Here is a 25939-nt window from a genome sequence, read left to right on the forward strand (position 1 = left end):
AGAGCCTCTCACAGATGCAGGCAGAGATAACTGGTCAGCAGAAGACTACGGGGTCCTGTTAAGGAATATGCTTTTTCTACACTTTTTACCCATGGACCTGCTGAAATCTGACCGGCTGGAGTCGAAGAGTTCCCTCCAGCCTTCACTCTTACTGTTAATTACTTAATGCCTCTGTATACTCTGTGGTGTGTAAAAATAAATACATAAGTAAATTCACTAGACCCAATATATCATGCTAAAACATGACCAAAAATGCTCTGAATGTACAATGACAATATACCCTTGAATAAAAACACTGAAGCTTTGTATTAGTGTGGCAGATGAGCTGAATGACAGAGCCATTAGTCTGCAGCAGTTTGGCAGGAGAAACAGAGAAGTTCACGGAAGACAGGCAGGCACTGCAAACGATTTTGAGGTTTGCAGCCTAAGTGATAAAATAGCTTTCTAGTTATTCAACCAGCTAAACTGGAGTGTGTTTCACCATTTCATACTTCATTGACAACTGAAACATCAACATCTTTGCAAGAAATGCTTTTATACATTCTCAGGCGAAGGTTCTTGAAATTCATTTTCTTAACAGAGGGAAGAAAGATGGGAGGAAACAAATGGCCAAACTTGCAGTCCAACGTGACAATACGGGGGTGACAAAGCATGTTTTTTATTAAGTATTAAGAACAGCAAATTTAACTGAAACACAAATCCAGACTTCTGATCACCTGTCAACTCATGGTGCATGAACTGTTTAAAGAAAAACTGTGAGACCGTGGCCCTTTGCGATCTGAATTGGCAGCCCCTAGTAAAAACCAAGAATATACTGAGGTAATACACAACAGGTCAGGAGGACAGGGAAAGGAAAAGGAAGAGGCCCAATTCTGCCAATTCCTTCCACCCTAACATGCCCTCTACTGGGAGAACATGTGTTCACTGTCAAGGCGGAGAAGAGACCTTTAGCGAGAAAGGATACAGACACCCGCAGTGACACCAAAATACAATGGCGCGGAAAGAAAATGCCGTTCCTCACTGTGGTCTGTGCTACTTCCGTCCACCCCACAAACAAAAAGGACATTGTGGCTCTGGAGGCGGGCCAAAGACGAGTCACGGCACTAATCCTCGGGCTGCTGGGTATGGCTTACACACAGAGCAATATTTTTAGCCAGTAACCGAGAGGCGGGAGGGCTAGAATGAACGTGGGGCCTTTTTGGAACTCTTAAAGGTGACTGGAGAGGACTGGAACAGCCCAGGCAGGAAAGAGAGTGGCTACCATTGCACTCTCTTTTGTGCATTTCCTTTAACTTCAGAGGCACATAGCAATGACAGAAGGCCAGAAACAAAATGATTAAAGGTACCTCAAATTGAATGTTAGAGACAAAAAAAAATATGTACCAATATTTGTTTCGTGTCACATTTCAAAATGTACTACTGTTTTGTCCCAGTTTGGAATCGTCAGTAGAGCCGATCAAGTCACTTTTCAAGCCAACTCCCACACCTGCATTGCTACTAAAGAATATGCATTCCTCCAATGAATTCACCCATAAGCCAGTGACTATTTTCCACCTAGAAAGTCACACAATACTACAGAAAAGCTAGTGCCGATCATACGAGAGACACATATCTCAAGGACAGAGACCAGTAGTCTGTATGCAAAGGGTCCATCATTAGGAGAATCTAATGCTGCAGGAACTTGAGAAACCCTAGATGACTTAATCCCACTGTTCCCCAAACCTGCTTGTCTAAATGAAGCTTGAAATGTATGTTAGCTCTGTACATTTTTAAGCATTAATCTATTCAGCTGTGTTTGTTTTGATTTACCAACTTGGAACGTCCATGGTACCACCCACAAAATTCATGGGATTCATATTCAAAAGGATCAAATGTGGTGTGTGTTTCAGGATAATCATATGGATTTGTTTGGAGGACTACTAGAAACAACCCAAAATGTGCTTCACCTCAGTAATAGAAATGTATTTTAAAGGAATGGTATTCATAAAAAGTAGATCTGCTGTTTCAGCTGTTTCAATTTCCACATTTTGCACATTATATATCATATGTAGTTTCAAATTCTGTATATTTATTTTCTGATTGACAGTGAGAAACCATTCCGGTGGATTTGGCAAAGATTAAATCTTTTTTAAATGAGTTTCATTCCAATTCGGACTGCCCACAACCTCCTGTCTTTATGTGCATGTGTGCATGTTGAGACACTTTAACAAAGCTAAGGGACTTTATTTAAAAGCTACACAGCTAAGAGATGCTACTCAGCCAACTCAGGGTATGGCCACATTTATTTATGTGTTTATTTTGCAATCGGACCTCCTGATGTACTGCAGGTGGGCTGTTCCCCACCAACACCGACCCTGGAGCTCTAGACATGTCTTGTCTGTTGGTTTTGGCCTATGTCCAACTGCTACAGACTGCATACTGACTATGCTATGTAAGAGACCTGCAGGGTAACGAAGAACAGTACCATACGTGCAACAATGAACAATATATGGATGACGGTTGAGAGTTTGGTGATGTTAGTGAATGGCGCCATTTTAATATTGAGGCTGATACCCCAATGAGTTTGTCAACAATAAGGTGGGTGAAGATGCCTTTTTCAGTGTCAATAGGAACTTTGCTTCTGTAGAAAGTGCCTCCCTTGTTTGTTTGTTTTGTTTTTTTGCCTTAGGTCACTTGCTTACATGTTTAGATCCAGTACCATGACTAGCATATTGTTTACATTCAGCTTTTGGTTTTCACTACTGTTTCCCTGTAGTAGTGAAAAAAAAAAAAACAAGTACTGTTTCCCTGATGTCACCATGTTGATTCTGTTGGCACATGCCTTTGTGTTAAATGTTTATATTATTATTATTATTATTATTATTATTATTATTATTATTAATTTCCAGTATTATTTTTACATTAATAAGTCATTCAGTAGTCCATATCCTTATTAAATGCAGATGGCGTTTAAGTTCAATGACTCTCAGACATAAGCCAGCCAGAAAAGTCATTACTGGTATACCGTTACACGATAATAATTGCAAGGATTTGCTGTTCAAGGATGTGCTATTTAAATGGTGGCTCTCTGGACAAACAGAGGCAGCCCTGCACTTCATTCACAAGCATTTGACAGCAGTCAGCAATGGCATTCAGGTTCTCCATATCTCAGAGCCTTGGACCGCTTTTAAAGGCTGAGAGCAGATGCTAAATGTTTCCTAATTCAAAATGAGATGATATCTCAACATGGCTCTGTTTCATTCTAGAGCTTGAGGGCTGCATGGGCAGCATTCCACTCCATTCCTGACTCCTTGAATATTGAACCCAGGTCAGGGCCAAGCAAGCAAGCACTCAATATCATACAAAGCACACAAGTATACAGTGCTGTTCAGAGATCAGCAATTGCGAGGGAGATTAGATTAAAAGGGAGCAGTTTAGATCACTAGTCATATTGCAGCTAGAGTCAACTATTAACATAGTCACAATCATTTGTGACAGCCACCATGAACACGCATGCTTTTACTCAAATTAGGACTAGGAGCCCACTGTACCATCAGTTCAGCCAGCCAACAGTCTCAAACATATGTGTCTATAGTAATATATGAGCAGCCTGAGAATGTTTTATCAATCACAAGCCTTCATTTGTGTTTACTGCACTACTTTTTATACTGCCACAATTTGTGCAGCGCTTAGTGACAATGCAGTTGAATAAATATCTGGACTGACTGACTGATAGATTTAGTGACAGGTAGAGGTTGTGTGACACAAAAACCGGACGGGTACAGTTACTCTCACATATTGTGGTAGCAGATTCCCGAGCCAGGGAAGCCTGCTTCGGGAGAAATTATTTAGAGCTGTTGCCTTCTGTACCTCCTTTATAAAACAACCTACTCCCAGCAGTATGATAAGTGTACCAATTAATCAATAATGTAGCACCCTTCTTCATGAGCATAGTGTAAGTGGAGTGTCACGGGCACGGTTGCAGTGAAATGCCCGTTCATTTTGGAGCAAGCGACAGTCTCGCCCTCAGTTCTGTTCTTCACATTTAAGGCGTTGGCCTACTCTTGAATCCCAGACTGGTTGCAGTCTTTTCACAGAACCTTTACGCTTTTAAAAATGCCCAGAGCTTTGCGGTATGAGGGGTTACATATATAGACACGCACGTACGCATGACTGAGTGGCTGACAGGCAGCTGGGAGTTGACCATGGTCACAAACCAGCCAATCAATGCTTCAGTGCCATGTGGGCATGATGCTTTTAGTTTTCTTAAGTGTAGGGGTATATGTGTGTGGATTAACTAGGCACAAATCTCAAGTTCTTGCGGGTCAGTCATTAGCAATGGTGTAGCATGAATTCTGAGAGCACAGCTGGAGGTAGCGATTCTGACCTCTAAGGCGACAGTGCACCTGAGCTACACTGACTATATGAACATTCTGAACAAATAATCCTCCTATGCATAGGAGTCCTGTTTCCCTCCCACTATGCAGGCCTTCCTGGTGGCTAAAAAAAACATCTCACTTGTGGCTGTTTGACAAGCTCTAAAAAACTTGTGTTGTGAATCCAGGAATGTGTTGATCTTCTTTGTCAAATAAGCTTGTTCTTTATTGCGATTAAGATTGGTCTAGGGTAGTTTGCCAAGTTTTTGGCAATTAAAAGTTATCTGATAGCTGCATCCATGCTCAATTTTTTATGAGACAGCCGAGTCTCCAAAACATTTTCCAATTTCCATAATCTCTCCATCGCAGAAATCTCAGGCAAAACATCTCCCTAAATCAGTTTCAGATTTTGTGAAAAATGATTGGGATTAGGAATAAGGTTTCAGTCTTCTGATCCTGGATCAGTGCCATCACTGTCACATAAAGAGCAAGAGACTTTCCGTGCCTTTACACGACACAGCTGTGGCCTCGCCGCCAGTGGGTATGCTGCATTTGTTAACCGACAAACAACCTCGCATTTCCCATGTTCCCCTTGTTGCGTGCGTATCAGTAGGCAGGTGGATAAAAGAAAGTTTTGCAGAAAAAATAGCAGCTAATCCCTCCCCCCCACGCAAAATGCCAGTCATCAGGAACAAGCAGAGGCAGCAGCCGCTCTTGCCGATCCTTCAGCAGCAATACCAGCGGGTAAAAAAAATGCCCTGAATTAAACTCACAACTCAAGAGGGAATTGCAGGTGTGACGTACTGCTACGGAGCCCCAGGGTTCCAGGGGAGAAGGGGAAAACAGGGGGTCGTTGATTGGAAATTGGGTGAACATGAACCTGAAGGTGGACGAGGACAGACGTAATGGGTCATTTAGGGTGAGGGGTGAACCAGCCGGGGGCGAAGGTTGAAGGGGGGAGGGAGGGGGGGGGTGGGGAGCAACACGCAGGTGGACCTGCTGCAGGGGGGCTGGGGGGAAATAGCGTGCCACAGTGCTGTTGAAAGGAAACCATAGGAGGAGCAGTGAGAGCTAAAGTAAGTGGGTGTAAAGGCAATGGATATAAACGCTCTTCTGGGAGGGAAACAGAGAGCCTGCCAGGCTCAGGTTTCTCCCTTACCAGCACCTTAAAGCCAAGGACGGAAATGTACATCAAACACAACAAAGTTAAATTTGAAAACAAATGATTTACTCTTTTCCCCCAGAGAAATTGACCAAAAACACAGACAGACAGACAACAGACAGGGGCAGAGGGAGCACACATGTGACAGAGCAGGAGAAGGTGTGAGACAGAAAGTGACAGAGGAGAGAATGTGAGACAGAGAGTAATAGAGAGACGGGAGAGAACGGGGCCAAGTGTTTGCGGTCATGCTCTTTTACACACGAATGGGGTCGCTTGTCTTTGCTCGTCATTTGCGCCTCTGCTGGTGTATTTACTCAATGTTCAACATTCTGTGTTTGTACAGGTTGTAAGCATTATTTTATTATAGCTGCATTCCAGTCCAACTGAGAGCAACTTGCAAAGCAACTCTGTAAAGAGGGCAAAGAGAAGCCCCCCCCCCCCCCCCCAAACACATACACACACGCACACAAACACAAAAGGTTTCGCCAGAGGTCATTGCGCTGTGTTGTGCATATCAAACTACCACAGTTGCATCAAAAATACAACCTGTCCATTCTCCAGCTTTTCCATAGGTTACGTACAGTTTACCATGTCCCTAAGAAATGTAGAATGTTGGCAATCATTTACAGTGTAATAAAGGTGAATATGATCAAGTAGCAGCCACTAAATATAGCTAATATCACACATCCCGCGAAGGACACGTTGCCCAGTGACACATTCAATGCGGCTATGACAATCGACGCAGCAGACACTAATGCCTCCGTGTCATCGGGGCGGATGGCGCAGGTATTGAATGGTGCGCAATGGGTATTTTTAGATTTTTTGTCAAGGAAGCCAGAGCCGCACGGTGCCGGACGGGATGGGACAGCGGACGGTCAGCAAGCGCAGGAAGGTGACGATCGCACAGGAGCGCAGCCCCGCGAGACGCGGCGCAGCTAAGCATCGCGTAGCCGCTCCCCGGGACAGCCAAAACGCAAGATTAGCTCCGCGGCTGCCATTTGCCAGTGGCGCCGCAATCTGCCTTCAGAAATGTCACTTCCATTTTGGAAGAAAACAATACCGTCTGCGTCAGCTGACTGGCCGATCCTTTCGACGGGCCACATTTCGAAATTCATACTCCAGGAGAATCTGCTGCTCGTTGGGGGGACCTTGAAACTAGCTGTACCCATAATGAGAACAGTGGGTGTTGGGGGAGTGCGGGGGTAGAGAGGCGGGGGGGGGGGGGGTCTCCAAAAATCACTTTGTGCCCAAGCTGCTATGTACTTTTGCAGTACTCCCAGTTGTCAGAATGGATCATTAAAACACAAGGGGAAGCGTGCTCTGCCTGCAACCAAAACATTATTTATTCTTTAGGAATAACTTTCCCCCACATAGCAGCCTTCCAGCCACATGCAAGGGAATGTTTTCCACATGGTGCTTTTTCACTTCCTCATACATTCTTTTACCTCCCCTGGAATATATTTTAGCATGGTCTGTTACACCTTGAAAACGTCCATTACACACCCTTCACATGTCTGCTCAGTCATCGCACTTTACACGCATTTTAATACCAATGTTATACGTATGTGCACACATGGACCCACACACACACACACACTACACATTGGCATGCACACATCCATGCATGCACACACCTGTGCACAAAAACATACATGCATATACATGCACACACACATTCAAAGACTACTCATGCATAGAGTAAAAGACCAACCTGGTAAAGACAAAAACCAGCTCTACAGTCATCTTTGAAACTGGAGCGTATGAAAGCCGTTAGGGTAAAGTAGTCTTTGAGACTGGATTGCTTCAGAGTAATGCATGTGATAGCACTGTCCTGTTTGTTTTGCTTGTATGTGTGTGTTTGCAAAGTTGGCAGGGAAACGTGAAATAGTATGCCAGCAGGTGCGGTGGAATTATAAAATCTCCTTAAGTCTTTAAGCCAGTTATGATTCTTTTTGTTGTTTGTTCAGCATCTCCTTTTCCATACCACCCTCCCCGGCCTCATTTAGCTGGCAGCAGCCTAATCTTGTTCATTTCCTTATCCCTCCGTCTTTCATCACGTAACGTGGGAGATTGTTTAACTCCTGTTTTATCACAAATTAGTGTCAACACCTCACATTGCCCATGCTGCTTCCTTTACTCTCTCTCTCTCTCGCTCAGTCTCTCTATTAAAGGATATTCTAATACATTTTGGTTTCACCTTGTAGAAATAACATGCATTTATGCATTTCAGGGTGCCCTAATGTTTGGGACAAATGGTTTCACAGGTGTTTCTGATTAGTGAGGTCTATTCAGTACAGTACCTTCTTCAGTATGATTTTCAACAACTTTTGCATGACTGCTCCATGATTTCAGCCAATATTTTCTGTGACAAACACCCAGCCTTACTGATCTGTATTTCTGTATTAGTATTTTCCCCTTAGAATTCACCAGAAATTATAATTTTACTGCTGTTCTTTTTAAAAATAATTCTTCCAGGAGGACATGCCCCCCCCCCCAATACTCAACCTAAAGTTACACCCTTGCCCTTAAATCATGCTGATGGAGAAATTTGCTCATTGTTTGGCCAGAGTGGCACAAGGTGCTGAGCCCTTGTCAGTCTGGTTCTCAAAGGCCAAACTTAGTTGATAATGTGCAGGTAAGAAAGGGGAGAGGAAGTTGAGAATGAAAATGAATGAAAGTTTTCTTGAGGCTACAGGACTTGAAGAAAAATGATAAAAGTATCAGGATATTGTGTGAGGTCAACACACAGCTCATTCTCAGGTAACGCTCCTCACAATTTACAACCTTTCCTAAAAACAGTTGATGTCAGCAAATGGCTCCACAAGAATTGTGGTTCATGCATTTTGCAGCAAACAGGGTTTAGGGGGAGTTCGACGAGGGGTCAAGGGTGGCCAGCCGATGGCCGGGGCAGGAGTCAGCTGTTTTGCAGTTATGATTTGGATGTAGAAAATTGAAGGTTGTTAAGAAAGATTGATGGCAACTTTAATATGCTTAAACCATTGCTGCAATAACAGAAAACAGAGAGAAATCATAAAGAACCATTTAATGCAACAACAAAAATCCTGTGCTGCAGCCCACATAGAGTCAAAATTCCATGTCACTCAAAAGTGACCTCTGGCCGGTTCACCATGTGTTAGAAAGCAGGGAGGTGTAATTCTTTGTGTTCTCCTCTGCAGCTGCTCAGAACTGGATTAGTAGTGATTGGCAGTGATATTAATGAGGTGAGACAGACTGCTGTGCTTTTCTTGGGGGGTAGGGGCAGGAAGAGGAATGGGTAAGGATAAGACTTAGTTGAGAGGGCCGCACTGGCTCCCACAATAATGATGGGTGCCTACAACTGTGACAGCCGTGGCTCCATTGGTGATTACCCAAGCTCAGTGTCAGTTTTATCGCATTGTAATGACAATTTATGGCAGTGCCAGTCAGCACCATGAGGGTCAGTGCTTCACCTGGAGGGGGGATCCATCCAGGCTCCTGAGGGACTGCGGAGTCTGCTGATTGGCGTGTGCTCCAGGGACAGTGAGGGGTGGCTAGTGTGGTTCAGTCACAAAGCAGAGAGCTGTGAGGACGGGCTGAGAAAGGCTCTTGTGGTCAATGGCAGTATCAGGCCTGCAGACAGTCTAACTTCTGCTGCTCAGGACACTACTAGTCTTCAGGAAGTTTTACTTTACACACAAGAGGAACACAATTACACACAAGAGGGTGCGATGCATTAGGAAATGCCACGATGCAGAGTTGTTGCCAGCTTCTACAGTTGGCCTTTAAAGTTACAGCCAACCAGGAGATAGCTGGTGTGTGTGAGTACAGCAGGTGCTTGGACCCAAGCACAACAACCACAGATCCTAATTCTCTCATCACTATTGCTGTTCAATGTTGTAGCAAAAGCTTTAATTGTAATGGTATGCCTGATACATCCAGAGCCTTTCAGGCACTGGTCTGATTAGCAGGGGCACCACAGAGCTCAGTGTGGCTTACTGGGCTTGAGCTATTGTGTGCTGTCAATAACTGACCGATTAACTGGAGTCAGGTCAAAATTTTTCACTGCACCAAAGAACTGAGATTGATTCTGATTGGTCAATCATTTCTAGTGAACGGAACTCGACTTGTTCATCGGTGACACGTGAAATTAAAAGTACTCAATGCCTTAATCACGGTTGGCTGCAGAGGCATATCCACGGCTGCCAATTACACCAATCTAATTGCCAAAACATACAGAGATGAACGGAGAAACAAATGGACTCCCTTCCTTGTGTGGCAGCTTTACTCGAGACAGAACCTGACGGAATTGATTGGTACCAAAAACTCCATAAAAATATAATCTCTTAAGAGGATCAAGCTGAAAAGTGGCCGGTGGCTTGACATGCAATGCACAGTGGTTGGTGGGGGAGTTCCTCAGCTGCGAGCGTGGAATGAGACGGAGGCACGGCACTAAGAAGCACAGGTCTTTAAACAGATGGCGTTCACCTCTGCTTGGGGGGTGGATGGCTTGCCTTCACATGCTCTCCCTCTGAGAGGTCAGCTCCCTGAAACAAAGCCTGTCACAAATCATGTCATGGACATGAAACCAGAGCCATCCAATAACATGAAGGAATGGAACTGATTGGTAAAGATACACGCACACCTACACAAACATACATAGCACACGCACACAGACGTGACCTCTCGTTTGAAAGAAAAACACTCATAAACATTTAAGATACACTGCAAAAAGTACTGTTTATTAACCTTTGGTTATGATTTATAATCCACTGCCGTTCGGTGTTTTTATGGTTTTAACCAGCGAGGTTTCCTTTACGGCGCTTGGAGGTGACATCTGTCCCTGCCCCTGGAGACATTTTGTGTCCGAGAAACCAAAACCAAACACAGAGAGGCATTATGAGTAGGGCTCTGAACTGGCAGTAATCTCACGCAACGACACCACAAACACGTATTCCTGGCAGCCCTGAACCTTTTTCAGCCCCTTGTCCCTCCCTCAACCCTTTTGCGACATGTTCAACCTCATTATTTCAAATTGCTAGCGACAACATGGACCCTAGCAATTACAGGCACTCCACCTTGCCAAGATCCAAACAGCCTTTTCATTAATGAAAAAATTTTTTTTTTTTAACTGTTGGGACGGGGCAAAGAAATTTCTCGGCCACAGTCACAGATGATGAATCATTTCCCCACAGCCAAATAAATTTTAATTTTTTTTCAGGATTTTGTGAGAAAAGGAGGAAGGGGAAAATGGACGAGCAGAAAAACAAGAAAAACAACCACGCACGCATCTTCCCACACGCTGTCGTCACGCAGGCTAGGGCGAAACTGGCTCTGAGCTATGCAGAGTAACAGGGGATTAATAAGCAACAGATGTGACCGAGGGTCCATGGCAAAGGGCTTGCTCATCCTGGCAATAAATAGCCGCTCTATCTTCAGAAATAATAAGCTACGCAGACGAGATCCGCAGATGTGTAAAAGCTAAACTCCCCTGCACACCGGCCGCCTACCCCCAGCCCCCGCCCGATTCTCATTTGATTTAATCGTGGGCCCCCGCTTTCAGAATGTGCTCTCCTTCAAATGTGCCGATAACAATGTGCCGAGAAAGGAGGCATTGCTCTAGCTGTTCCTGGGGACCACACCAAGCAGCCGGCTCTGTGGCGTTCTCTACATGCAACGCATCCAGCTGCTAGCTGAAACAACATTTGAAAACATTTGGCCATAACGGTTTGTTTGGCCTCACCAAGAATTACCAGCTTGGCGCGTGCCTCGCAGGGACTACTTTTCATTCAGCCTACGCTTTTTAATCCAAGATGGCTTCAGATAAATTCCAAGCTCTGGCAGGAAGTATGTGCTAATATATTAAGTTAATATTAAGTTGATGTTTATCAGCATAAGAGATGTTTTTAAGTCCATCCAACATGCCATTATGAAGCAGACACTGATATTATCCTGTGCTTGTCAGGGGGGTTGGAACAGCCTAGCATACAGCTTGCATTTTTTAAGACTAAGACTATAGTTGAAAGACAGAATACAGGGATCCTGAGGGTGCCATGGGTTTGAAGGTTTTCTGGTCCCTTCACAGCCACCACGGCCCCTGACCCTTGCCTTGCCAGCTCCTGATGGGCTGGGACACGGCTGTGCCTGGTGCCTGGTGCCCGCTCTTGACCCGGTGGAGACACTGGCAAGGCCTGCCTGCTCCTGTCATGTGACTTGGCAGTGGGAGATGCACAGCTGTCGTACTGAGTCAGCACCATCTTGTCCTCTCTTCCCCTACGTCCACTGGGAATTTTTTTTTTTTTTACAGTTCAGGGGTCTTGAGGACAGCAGCTATGGTGGCGAGTCCCCAAGAGTCCCACAGAAATATCTCAGGGAATCAGTAACAAAGTAATTTTATTAGTAATCCTGATTTTTCTTGTTAGCTTTTTATACTTTATTAGGTAAAAGTTTGGCCCCCTGTCCCTTCATGGCCACTGTTTTATGCCTGCTGTTCATGTTTTTCCAGACATATTTCTCTGATATTTAGTCATGAAGAGCCAAGACCACTGTGTCTAAGACAAGGACTGATATCGAATTTGAGGACCACACTAATACCCAATGTTACCTGGTGTGCATACAGACACAAAGTGTCTGTATGGTTTGGTTAAGATTAAGACCAAACAAATTTATGAACACTGAGACTAAACTCAAGATTTCAGGTTGATAGCCGTGAGCCAAGAAAATAAATTAAGGCTCCCAGGACTGAATCCTTCTCAAATCCTCCTGAAATCCTGGTCCATGCCTGGTTTCAACCAATATGGACATGGAGATAAAGTGATTCAGAACACAATAGGAGACCCAGTTCACATATGGATTTTGAGGACAAGAACTAAAAGTATGGTCATCTGTTGCACGCCACCTATGAACTACATTGAGGTGATGGAACCCTCCTCCCTGTTCTGCTTTTTCAAAGGGTTCACTGAGTATGGAGCATATTATTAAGCTGAGAAGTTCATGCCTGTGTGATATTATATTTGTGTTCAAATACTGAAACTTAATAAGAGGGGCGCTGTCAGAGTGTTCAGTTCCAAGGCCAACATATCGTCCAATAAACTCAGAAAACAAATCCTACCGTTAACATGGTATTTGACCACTCACAGATATTCAACTGAGAAACCCAGGAATTGTATTCATTCCAGCTGTACAAGCTATTAATGTCCCGGACAATAAAATGTACGTCCAAAAGACTCTTCACCAGAATATACATTCAATATGTTTTTAAATGTTCAAAAATCCATACGGTCACAAATCTGTCTGAGAGGACTTTTTCACTGGTGTATCTGTGCTGCGTATCAAGCTTGATCCTTTTCAATTACCCAAGAACTTCTCAATTATCCAGTGAACCAATTCAGACATGTAACCTATTAGATAGCTGTTGGCAATAAATTGTCAGTTTTTCAACTTTCAACAAGGCATATTAATGTAAATTTAGCGTCTTCATACTAGACTTTCCCTTGTTAGAAATAGAAATAACTGGCACCCCTAGTGGATGGAATTAGTAAATGCCTGAAGCAACAAGAGTAAAGTGCAGCACAACCAGCCATAACTCTCCCCCCCCACCCCCTCCCCTCAGACAACAGGTGTTGCCTGTGTACGTGTGTGTGCGTGTGCTTGTGTGTGTGCGCGTGCGTGTGTGTGGGTGCACATGTTCGGTACCCGGGAGTCAACACATGTAAGAGTCAACCCTGCTGAACCTGCTCAAACTGCAAACGAGACACAGCAAAACTCCATTCAGTCTCAACCTGCAGATTGTGTGGTCTGGGACCCGCCAGGTCTGGGCCCCAAACAGGGCAATTACTCCAAACGAATAGCAGTCATTCCCTCCAGCTGTTCACCCAAAACTAAGCCTTTTCTCAGACATGGCCTCCCTGCCCCACAAGGAGCAAACTCAAAACAAGGGGAGATGTGTCAAACAGAACAAGTTAGTCTAAAGGCTGAGCAAAAGCCAAGATGGCTTTGGAGAATCATAGGTGTAAACTCTTGTTTTAGCCTGTCCATAAAAGGACACAGCAGCCACAGTAAAACCTTGCTTACGTCAGATTTGGGACGTTCCTGGCAGAAATGCATTGTCGCTGAACTTAGAAGTCATTGAAAAAGACATTATAAGAGGAAGATAATGTGCAGTACTTTATATGACCGCAGAGGTAGAGGCTGAGCGACATTCTCCTGCAGCCCATTTGCAAGATGGCTCTGACCGAAATAGGAAAACGAGTAAAACCGCCCATAAGCAAGAGGCACAGAAAAGTGGCTGCAGACCAGCCTTCGCAGCAGACCTGGCTAAAGTTAGATTCCCTCCTTCCCTTATTTGAGTGGTCAGAATAGTGCCCTTAGGGAGAAAAAGAGGAGTACGGTCCCCTAAGGTTTGGCGGTGCTTCAGAACGCTTCGTCCAGGTCCAGTCCAAAGTATTACTGAGTTGCCCCTGCCAGGAGTGGAGGGGAGTGCGGTCAGCTCCCTTGGGATGACATATCTGCTCTCCTTTTGCTCCAGCACAAAAAATCCAAGATTCCCTTTAAAAGCCAGACCTGCACGTGTGCCATATGAGCCATGCCGGGAAGCACATCCCCCCCTTGTCACAAATATTTTTACCATGGGTGCAGTGGTACTGCAGCATCATGCTTCAAATTATATTTTGAATGAGTGGTTCAAATCTGGTTCAATGGCTTTTCAACATCAGTACAGTGAGAAAACGTAAAAGAACTAAAAGTCTTTGGTATCACGCAGAGTCATTTTCACCATATAGTCACCTGGCTGTGCTCTTTGCTCTTTCACTATCGTTTGTCTCAAGAAAACCACTGCATCCTGGTTTTTGCCAGTCGCACAAGTCCTTGTCAGCTAACACAATGGAGAGGCTATGCATAGAGGCTAACAAAGTTAACTTCAAGGCACAGCTAGGTGGCCCTTCATTTTTCCACACACAAATTCTCAGCATTTTGTTCATCGTTTATTTCATTCCCATGACTCAGATTTCTTCAAAACCTCCGTCATTTCAGCAAAAGCAACTTTCCCAGGGGACTAAAGATAGAGGATGTGATACACAGCTTGTTCACACGAGGGGAAAATTTGTTCTCGGAATGACACGCACAGGACGTGACCCACACTAGTGTCACCCCCAACCCTACGGTCATTTGTGTCCAGGGGGCTTGAGATTCAAATCAGGAATCGGACTCTGCTATCCCATTGTACCTTTGAACAAGGCCCTTAACACAGCGCAAAATTGCACTGAATGCACGTATGTAAGTAGTACAAGCTGTCCTGGATTGGGACAAATAAATCATTGGATGCTGATAATGAGCAGGGGGGACTCTGTGCTGGACGGCTGTTCGGGGGCTGGAGCGTGGAGGGGGTGGAGCCACCTGAACCGTGGGGAGTAAACGGGAGCGAGGCGCGGTAAGAGGTTTAGCCGCTCTGTGGGGTCAGCGGCCCGGCGGCGGTCAGTGTGTGACTGGCACTGGTTGGATGCAGTGCAGTGACAGTGACCACATGACTCTCACGCCATGGCACAGCACGTTGCGGCCCCATCGCGCGGAGACACCGCGCACGCGCACACATACACTCGCTGCACACATGCACAGGCACGCCGTACGCTTTATGTGCACATTTGCAGGTGGGTGCATACACAGTACGCACATACACACACTCACTGCACACAAATATGTGCTTGCACACAGTCACACTGCAAACACACAGAGACATACTTGCATGCATACAAAAACACACTGTATACACACAGTCAAGCACATACACACTGTGCACATATATAAACACACAAACGCACTCACTATATATACACACACTAGCGCACAAATATACACAGTTTACACAGGCAAGCAGCACATATGTATACACATAAATATTAACTGTGTAGGACACTGTATATGCATACTTCATCTCAATTATATGTATACACATTATTCAGAAACACAGACTACAACTAATCACTTTCACACTAGACAACAAATATTTTTGAATGTATTACACTGTATATCAGTATATATTCACACCTAACTGTCTGGACAAAAACGAACCTATAGCAGAGCTTGTTACCGATTAAGGCTGTAGCTTTGCTTCCCAGATGGAGCATGGCAGCACAGTAAAATCTTCAGCGTTAAGTCAACTCTGATCGCGTACATTTGATCCCTCTTGGACTTACATAAACTCTGCGAGAGTCAAATTAATACTGAGCATTTCATTGTGCTGTAACCCTTAAGCACGGTACTTACCCTGAACTGTTTCACTTAATAACCACCTGTATAAACGGATAGCATGCCGAATAAAAACATCTTAAGTCAGTCTGGACAAGGGTGTCTACAGAGAAAATAAATAATAAACAGAAGATAAATAGTAATAATAATCAGAACTTTTAGAATATTTATTCAGCAAATTCCCATAAAAAACACTAAGCCAGGGACTTGTAATTGTATACATTGTCTATTTGTCCAACTAGAAACATGCATGTTAGCATTGCATACAATCCTGTTGCAGGCTCCTCAAATATAGCATACACCGAGAGCAATGCCATTATCAGAGAACAGTAGCTGTTCTCAACCATGCAATGAGAAATGTGACTGTCTAAGTTTAATTGTATTATGTATGGTTATTTATTGCTGCTGTAAGATTACAAGGTTTATTTTGGGACTTCAAGCAGCCAGGCTGAAAATCCAGGCAGCAGTGGAAATCTATACTTAAGCCATACATGTACACAGTCCACACATTTCTTCAGCTGTAGGCAAAGTTCTCAAAGTTCATATGAAATGGCTAGATCAAGGTCATGTCTCTTCAAGTGTAATGTTGTCCCAGAGCTGCTACAGCACATAAGACAGCAAATGGAGAACGCTGGTTTTAAGCATCACAACCATTTAATTATCTTCTGAGCACCATATGGCAACTGGTCACTGACAGCAGTCGAGCACTGTAGGCATCTCAAAGCAGAGGAAACTTTCGAGCTAGGGTGTCTCGTTTGACATAAAGCAATTTGCATCTGTGATGATTGTGATGTGACAATTCCAGTGATAGTACCAACAATGCTGGCCTCACACAGTAATATTTTAGAGCATGATTCAGAATTAATGTGCTATACATCATTAATTACTGCATTATGCATTATTTAAAAATGTAATTCTAATGAGTACTGCGCATTGTTACATATTTGTAAATATGTTATTAAGGTACCAAGCTGAAACCCAGTTCCATAAAACTCAAAAAGATATGTAATGAATTAATCATATACATTGCTTGGATGAACATACATATGACATAGAAACAGTGTGTGCTGTAACCTTGTGTGGAATTTTCTCAATCAGCTCAATCAATGAAGTGTATCAAACACAGATGTAGTACAGATCTGTTCAGATTTATGCAGAAATGGATCCCTTAAACTGTTTTTCTACTTGTGTTGGAACACTGGTTAAGGGATCCTTTTCACCCTGTCATTTTTGACAGGGTACTACTTTGAAAATGTGGTTGTGGCCACGCAATGCCAATCTTCATGGCGGTTAGAAAAGCTGTCCCTATGTATAATGAGAGAGTGAGGCTCCAGAACTCTCTGATGGTCCATCATGCACATGGGTGGGACTGCCAGTGTAGGACACAGGGGCCTTCCTAAAATGTGGTCCACCCACCCGCCCCTATCTCTTACACTCTCGCACTCCTACGCTCTCTCTCTCTCTCTCTCTCTCTCTTTCTCTCCCCCCTCTAGTGCTTCTGTTTATCCTTGTCAGATGAGGCTGCCACTCACCTGAACTGACAGCCCATTTTAATGCGATGAAGGGGAGAAATAAAGTCTGGTGCTAACTTCCTCCAAATTCTCATCAGAGAGCAGCCTTCCTGCCAGGGGTTGAGCCGTTCCAATTTGTAATTTATTGAATTTTTTTGCCTGTGTATGTCTGCATGTGCGCGCATGTGAACGCGAGCGCACGTTGCATAGCTGTGTGTGGGATACGTAGAACTGAGCTGATGTGCAAAAAGTGAAATATCTCGTGTGTCTGCAAACCGGACTTTGCGGTCCTTTGTCTGTTCTCTCTCACTCTCTCCTACTCTCGCTCGCCCTTTCTCTCCTGTGTTTTCTCAGTGTGGCTGGGCAGCCAGGCAGGTGCATTTGGACCCCAGCCAGGGGCTGACTAAAGGAAAGACCTGGATTCTTTGGGTGTTTAAAATTTCATCCGGTGGGGAAAGGAAGCCTGGCAGCACACATGCTATTCTACCCAGAAAGGATAACTGTGTGTACGGGATTCTGAGTAAGGTGCAGCAGGATGGGTATGCTACTCTTGCGTTTTTATGGTAATAACATTAGCAATAACATTAGCAAAGCGATTCCCGTAACTGTACAAGGCAATGGCCAGGCAGTATTCTAGAGAGAATGAAAAACAGGAGGATATTCTTTATACCATGGCTTGAGTGGTAAAAAGATCCAAGATGCAAAAATGCAGTAGTACAGAAAGAGGAAAGAATTTCTTCTGTGAGCGTGACAAACACTGTAACACATGATGGCAGCAGATGATGAACGCAACCTGAGCTATGTGTGGCTACATCAACCTGATATCTTGGACAGGCCACACATCCCCTTCTGACAATACCATGAGACAGAGAGAGAAACTGGGCTGCGGTTTGATTAGCTCACGTAATGCCAGCCCTGCTAATGAGTATTGGCTTAATTTAATGAAATGTACATTAGCAATAGCACCTGTATTCTGCTCTTACTTTCTAATTCACCCCTGTCCTTGGTCCCACCTGTAATGAACATTGCTGTGCCCCTTCTCATGAGAGTTTCTCCCTTGCGTATGGGAGACTATTCACCCATGAAGTGTACAGACGACTGGTAATACAGCGTTGGAACAATACGGTATTTTAAAAAGGCAGTATTTCAAAACTGTGGTCTCCTTGGCAGCCTGACCATACCAAAATGATAAAACACTCCCACGTAAATGGGCCAAGGGAATTTTAACGACATTCCCAATCAGAGCAATACTGTGCATTTGCAGTGGCTTACATGCAACAGCCTGGGATGAGGGCACACCCTGAGGTTTGTCCAGAAAAAAAGGAGAAAGACATAAAATCATAATGAAAAATCATTAAGCGGATTGCCAACACTAGCTAGGGTTCGACTTTATGATGTTTGAAAAGATTGGTGTAGGGTGAGAAAGCAGCACAAACAATACAATGCAAAAGAGGATTCAAAATGTTGCCCAGCAAGGAATGGCTGGTGTTTTGACAGTCTGAGTGCCAGCTTCCAGAAGCTATACAAACACAGAGCTATAGTGCCAGGTGATTTTACTGTTCTTTCAAAGCATACCATTGTTACATGTGTACATCTGAGGCTGATGCACTGGCATTGAAAACCACATCCAAATAGGAAATAGGAAGGGCATGCAGATTGCATTTGACCAACAGCAGCAACTGTAGGTGCCAAAGCGTGGCATTTTGGGGACCACGCAATTTAATGCCATTCAATGGCAACAGGTCCCACTGGCTGGTGTGTGGGCCAGGAACAGGCCAGCACAATGTATCTGTAAGCAGTAAAGCACCTCCCCCCCCCCCCCCCACCCCCCCATATTTCAAAACAGTGCTCCAGGAGTGGTACCCAGTAAACTCTATTCTCACCACTCATCCAATCACTTAATGCCAAATTGCAGAGAAGTATGGGACACAAGGGCTCTTAACAAAATGGAGCTGATCAAGACCAAATTGTCCAATAATCCACCTTTGCAGTCACTAAACATGTCCCCTTAGTGATTATTCTGTGGGTGCATGTTTACCTAGAGCTGCACCATGCTTAACATGTTTATTTGCCATTTTTCACTGCTGCATGATGTGGCCTTCTGATAAAAGCTAATCGACATTTTCATAATGAGTATTCCCTTTGCTTGTATGTGCAAGGCACACAGAACACCAATCACTGATTGTTAAGGGAACATTTACTTTTTATTCTTTAAATGGAAATCAAATAGGCTGACATGTGTCGCTGTGGTTCTTGCTTGGTTCTTGGTTGATGTTAAGTGAGCAATCCCATGTGCCCCTTAGCACTCTTTACATTATGTTGAGGGGTGGGGTGGTGAGGTTGGTGTTTATAATGTCTCCTTAAATGGGGCATTTCTCTTTCATAACATATTTCCCCAAGGAATGCAGAGTCTCTTTGCACTAATGGGCTTAAGCCAGTTTTGTGGTAGTGTGAAAGTGCATACTAATCCACTGATATTTTCCCAAAATTGTGCTCTGTGCCTTAGTTTGGCCACAGTTTGGAGAACAGTCATGTGACTCTTAAAAAAAGGATAAGAAAAACCTGTGCAGTCTGCAAAGCAGAGTCCTTGTTCCTATGGAGGCTGAGGGGCATAAAACCTGACTGCACACAGCAGTGTGAATCAAAAGCATTTTCTTCTCCAAGCGCATCCGACCACAGCTAAGGTAACTGGAAGCTCATTTTTGCCCTGCAATTTATTTACACAGGGTCCTGTGCCTTTTGGTACGGCTGTTTTTGCATTTCATTTCCCACTCTCCTTAGGTTACACATTAGAACAGATACGAAGTGCTCAGAGGGAGCTGACCCGGTCACAGTGGCCGCTCCACCTAGTGGATGCTGCATGCACTGCAGGTGCTCCGCAACATGCCCCCCCAGGCCAGCCAAGGTCACTCTCCTCACTTGACAATATCAGCTATACAGCTCTCCTGCGGAACTGAATGACGAATATGTGACAATATTTGCTAAAAGGGACAGGTTGCCATCTGGAGAGAAGCAGAAGGGAATGGGAAGCCGCTGAGCTGGGGAAAAACAGGGGTTTGTCGAAGTATGTGCCTGGGGCTGCCTGTTTGCGCTTGTGGTTACTTCCTTCCTGTCAGGGCTGGGAGGACCCTCACCCCTGTGAGGAACAGTAAGCAGTACCCTCCTGGGAGCCTTCCTGCCCAATGGCTGAGCACAGCCTGTGGGTTCCGGCGGTTTCCCCCTCTCCCGGCCACCCGCGCCTCTACCCACCGGCTGTGCGTCAGAGCAATCCTGCCTTAAGACCCCATAATGAGGGCTCAACACGACTGTCTAGATGACACCGCACCCCTCTCCAGACCTCTAATCCTTAATGAGCGGTAATTACCCAGCATCCCATTTCCCACCGCCAGGATGTCGGCACGTGCACGGAAACCAGGTGCCGGAATGGTGAGAAGCTCCCAGGGACGCGCCCGGGTCTGCAGGACTAATTTGCGAGGCTCAATGGGGTAATGGACGATTTTTCAGAAAGGCGTCGCACAGAAAGTTTCATAAACACACAAAGCTTATGATCCCATATGATGCCATGAAAAATAAACAATACTTGCTAAGTGCGACACACTGTAATTAGGGTGGGAATCAGTGTAATTAGATTTAGTTATGGAAAGGCCTGAAAACTGTACCTGGCTGTGTATCTGTTTCACTAACAAAGAAATGGAAGAAAACATAGAATACAATACAATTATTCTGCTTTATTTTAAACGTGAACAGTGCACTTTATGGTTGCCAGATCTTCATTGAAGCCCTTCAAACTTGCACATAGGCCAAACATGCAGAAGCATGTGTGTACCCCCCAATGCAAAAAGCATTCGCTCAAGCAAGCTACACTGTGCTGCCAAATATCTAATGAAGGGAAAACAAATGGCACTTAAGTTGTACACCCACCACAAAGAGAGGAAACAATAAACTATTAGGTTATGAGGAAGGGAGATCTACCTGATAGGGTACTGAAGTGTGCGCCGCATGATGTCACCAGCGTGTCAAAACAACGCCCCATTGTTAGGGCTGCTTCGCTGTACATGTAGTCCGGGGGCCACAGACGAGCTGACTGTTATGCAGGGGTCAAAGGCTGGGAAAGATGCAGTGGGAATGAAGTACCAGAACATTCCAGCAGTGCGAGAACCCTGGGTTTCGCCTTTAAAGCAGCAGAAAAGCTTGTGTTCATTGTTTGTGGGACGCTACAACCTATATCTAGCCAAAAACGTGTTTTGCATCACTTAGAAATAAAATAACTGTAGCTTGATTTTGAATGGACGTGGTATCAGAGAGCACTTATTTCACCTCCACAAAAGGCTGGACTTTGTTCCTTAGAAGCAGCACTAACGATCCTTCATTTCCTCAGAGACAAGCACCTGCCACAACAGGCTGGAGAAGGAAAAGGGAGCATTTACATTCTTGTGGCCGAGGATGACAATTTGAGTGGCCGCTCTGCTCCGCAAGGAATCCCACCCCGCCCTTCACTGCACGCACAGAGTCTGTGTTTACGCTACACTCACGCTCCACCGCCCAGGGGAAATTGGGTATGCTAGCATTCGCCATCTATTTCGAGTAAATCAGTACCCAAGAATTCCTCCGATGCCTAACGCCCGCTGTGCGAATTTACTCAAGCAGGTCTGCGTACGTTTGGGGTGCAACACAACACATCGGACATTTTTTTTTTCAATATGGCGTACCCTTTCAGGTCATCTATTCTAGGCTGACGGGTAGTTCAAACACATCCATTGGTGTTATGATTTTCTTTTCTTTCTTTTCTTTGTTGTTTTTTTTTTTTTTTTTTCAATTCGATTGTATCTCAAGCTCAGTGTTAAGCAGAACCAGGTGTCGGACCTCCTTTCATATTCACTTCAAAAACAGGGTGCCAAATGGCTTTGAAGATCCTACCGATACGTTCCTTTGCACTTGAGAGACTGGCCATAGGTTACACAACCTATAGATGGAGGGGATTAAAAACAGGTGCTGCTTAAGCAAGAAAAAAAAACATTCTATCAGCTGGTGCCTGAATACACACCTTTTTTAAAGTTCACTTGTCATAGTCTAAATGCAAAGCTTTCAACGTAAGCCTATTTGTCTCACTTTGAGAAAACAACCTCATTTTAAGAAAGCCAGGTATGAATCTGTGACAAGAAATGGATTATTCTTAGTGCTTAGACCTCTCATGCAGTGTCATTGTATACAATAATAGCTGAGTGCTGCTGACTTGACAACAGGAATATGAGCTGTACATATATGAAGAGGAAGAAGACAAAAGCTTGCATGATGGTTACCCACTATTAACTACAGACAGTCCCTGTGCCTGTGGAAGCCCATTAGGTTTCATTATATTTCCATACATGAATCTCAAGTCTCTTATTTGGCAAAAGCTACCAGTTGCCCTCTCATCAGCTTAAAAGCAACTGCAGGCTTCTAATGAGTTCCCAAAATGCTTTTTTTCAGTTTCATTTGCACTCAGTTTAAGCAAATCATTGTCTGTCCCAATCAGATTATGAGAATATGTGCATTGTACTTTTACCATGACATAGAAGTCCACCAAGAGATAAAATTACACACCCCTTTCCTGACAAGTACACTTCCACCAAAAAGACATTCAGTAAGCTTTCATCTCAGTCTTCAAATCATAATCCTTTCCTTGCTTTGATGTCTGGCATATTTGCTTTGCCCAAAGTTGACAGTATTTTGCCAGTTTATAAGGGCACAATAAAGGCCAGAACCTACAAACACTGATCGAAAAAAAAAAAAAACCAAGAACTCAAGGGACTTATATAATATCATGTAAACACAAGTTGCACCCCTAGAATTTCACCCTCCAAAACAGACACGTCTCTTGCACAATACTATTGCAAAGTATATTCAGTGTTGTCAATTACCTATCACACTGCAGCAATGGGAAAATATTATACGTTGCCAGACTAAAGCTCCCTGCTGCTTTTCAGACTTATGTCAGAAGTAGGAAGGAAACCTGAAGGAGGCCAACAGAGTGAGGCAAAGTTCCTTTCTGGACAGCACCTGCCTGCAGCAGCAGACGCATGCCAGCTGCACCTTGGGAACGACCCTACCTCATATCTTCCTGGTCATTAGAAAGTATGTTAACCCAGGCTGATTCAACTGTTTCAGCGTTTGTCACAAAATGCAATTTCCCTACACACGTCCTGCCAAAACTGGATTCAAAAAATGCCTGTCATGTCTTTCCTTCGATATGATAACAGAGAGCTTGGGCTGACATCCTACTGAATTTTTTTATCTGTTTTTTTTTTTTGTGGATGAGTTTTTCACTTATTAAAACTGGGATAGGCGTTGCACGCTACAGTCAGAGATGCAATATGGACGGTTAAAGCTAATATGGGCGACAATGCATGGACGTTTGATTTCTACCGTGCATCGCCAAAATGACTCCATATGGCAGCTTAATTTAAAGTTGCTGTAAATGTATTCTTCAGAATTGTAGAATTCATATGCGTTGCTTAATGTCGTCGTTGGAATCCCCAGTTGCATGACTAGCTGACTTAAGTTAAAATTAGTGCATTTCCAAAATTTATAGAGGCGACGCGGAAGCTATAAATTAAAGACACAATCTTTCACTCCTGTTTAAACTTTTATTAAACTTGGTGGGAGCACGTAACAGATGCCAGAATTCTCCGTCCGCTGTTTATGCTGGAGAGATTTTCTGTGTGCGCTGAACAGACGTCTCGGCCACCGGTTCGGTGGGCTACTTCACTTTATTGCTACCAGCTGCTGCTGGGGCAGTTTTTTTATGCCTCAAGACGTGTGCATCTTTTATTTTGTGCGCTATCCTACCATTCAAATTGCCAAATGTATAATCTCAAGGATGATCATGTATGTATTATAATTGCTTTCGTGCATGCGTTTAAATCTTTTGGATATCAAATGTTGGGAAAAACTAGCTACGGTAAAATTAGCGAAGTCTAGTGTAGGCTACCTGCTTCTTATTGCACCCACCTACTGTATTATACTAATACTATATCATTAGTGACAGCAGGTGGGCTTGAGGAATAAAGTAAGTGTTTACTGTATGTATTTTAGATTATAGCTTGTGATGGTGCCTGTCTCTTACCATTCCGCGTAGATTTTCGAAATCCACCGTAAACCGCACGCAACGTACAGTTGTACAAACACCTTAGCACTAGATCAGAAAACTCCAAAACATAGCGCTCCAAACTCTTCGCTCACACCGGCTGAAGACGACACAAACGCCCTCTCACTGTGGTCTGAACGCCGACTGCCACCTGCACTATTCTCCATAGATCATATAATGCTACGAAACAGCACCTCAAATGGCAAAATCTAAAGCATAATTATTATTATTATTATTATTATACGTCCAAATTAAGGTAATGGTAATCTGTTAGCCGTCATGTAGCTAAACTAATATTAGCGCTGATCCGAAGAAACAATGTCACTACTCTATGACTAAAATCAATAATAATAATAATAATATTTTGAAAATGCTAAATAAAATTCTCAAAATAAATAAATTATTATTATTATTGTTATTATTAATAATAATACTAATAATAATAAGTAAATAATCTCAGTCTAATTGTCTCTCCCAGTAATAAAAACATGTTATTGTTGAGTGCTTCATATCTCATTCAAGGCAGACATTTGTCTACAGAAAATGTAAGTGGACCTACCCGAAATAAGCAGTGGTTGGTCCAGGCAAGCCGATAAGGAGGACTATGACCGTGAACGATAACCATCCCAGGAGTAGGTGTCCATCCAGCATTTTGCTGCGGCTCCAGGGCAGATCATTTCGTTTCTCCTGAGTTGCTGTGTAAAGTTGGTAGTTGTACGATCGGCACTTCTTATACTGAGTGAGTGTGCGCTCCTCCCATGAACAGAGAGCAAGCAAGCCAGCGAGCGAGAGAGAGAGAGAGAACGAGGGAGAGAGTGTGTGTGTGTGCGTGCGTGCGTGAGTATGTATGTAAAGGAGGTGGAAATAATATCCTAACAGTTATACGCATGGTAGGAAGTCGAATTACGCTCCAGCGTGTCAGTCATGGAACCTACTGGGACAGACGTTGACTTTTCTTTTCAGACGGTTTTCACAGGAAAAATTCATATTCTCTTTTCAAGTCCTTACAAATCATGGGATCCCATACGATAGTACGGCTTTTTACAAATAAACGAGTGAGCGAATGTTCTTGGAGTTTTTACATCTCTCAGTACAGATTCAAGTATCTGTATTTATCCTTTCGAGTATCCAACTCATTTGTATAAAGACGCACTCTATCCGTTTTAGTTCACGAATTCAAATGATTTTACTTGGAGCATTCCAATTGCAAGTAACTAATTTTAGTTCATCACAGATTCAGCAGAGAATAATAGATACAATGACCTTCCTTCACTTACAGGTGTAAAATAAATATCAAAATATTAGTTGATATTTAGTTGTGTTCAGAAAATGGTATGCCTGTGTATCTTCACTTGTGAGGGCACATTATACATTATTCAATTCTCAGACATTGAATATGTCAATGTTAATATACTGAATGCAAAATACCGGCCATTTGGGAGTGCATTCAATATGAAACGGTTCTTTCAGTTTCTTTCATTACATTACATTACATTTATTTGGGAGACGTTTTTTATTTTTTTATTTTTACAAAACACAGGTCCGATGAGGTGCATTACTGATTTTG

The 25939-nt window shown here is 43.7% G+C and overlaps 1 protein-coding gene across 1 annotated transcript in view; it reads right to left on the reverse strand.

Moving 5' to 3' along the window:
- wnt9a (wingless-type MMTV integration site family, member 9A) overlaps positions 1-25147 on the reverse strand; it is a 40283-nt gene extending 15136 nt beyond the window's left edge. Inside the window, exon 1 of the mRNA XM_064346963.1 lies at positions 24932-25147. Coding sequence (XP_064203033.1) covers positions 24932-25023 — 92 coding nt within the window. The 5' untranslated portion in view covers positions 25024-25147. The remainder of the gene's footprint in view (positions 1-24931) is intronic.
- Between the last annotated feature and the right edge of the window lie 792 nt (positions 25148-25939).

This window comes from Anguilla rostrata, chromosome 8, assembly GCF_018555375.3.
Source record: "Anguilla rostrata isolate EN2019 chromosome 8, ASM1855537v3, whole genome shotgun sequence".
Lineage (NCBI taxonomy): Eukaryota > Metazoa > Chordata > Actinopteri > Anguilliformes > Anguillidae > Anguilla > Anguilla rostrata.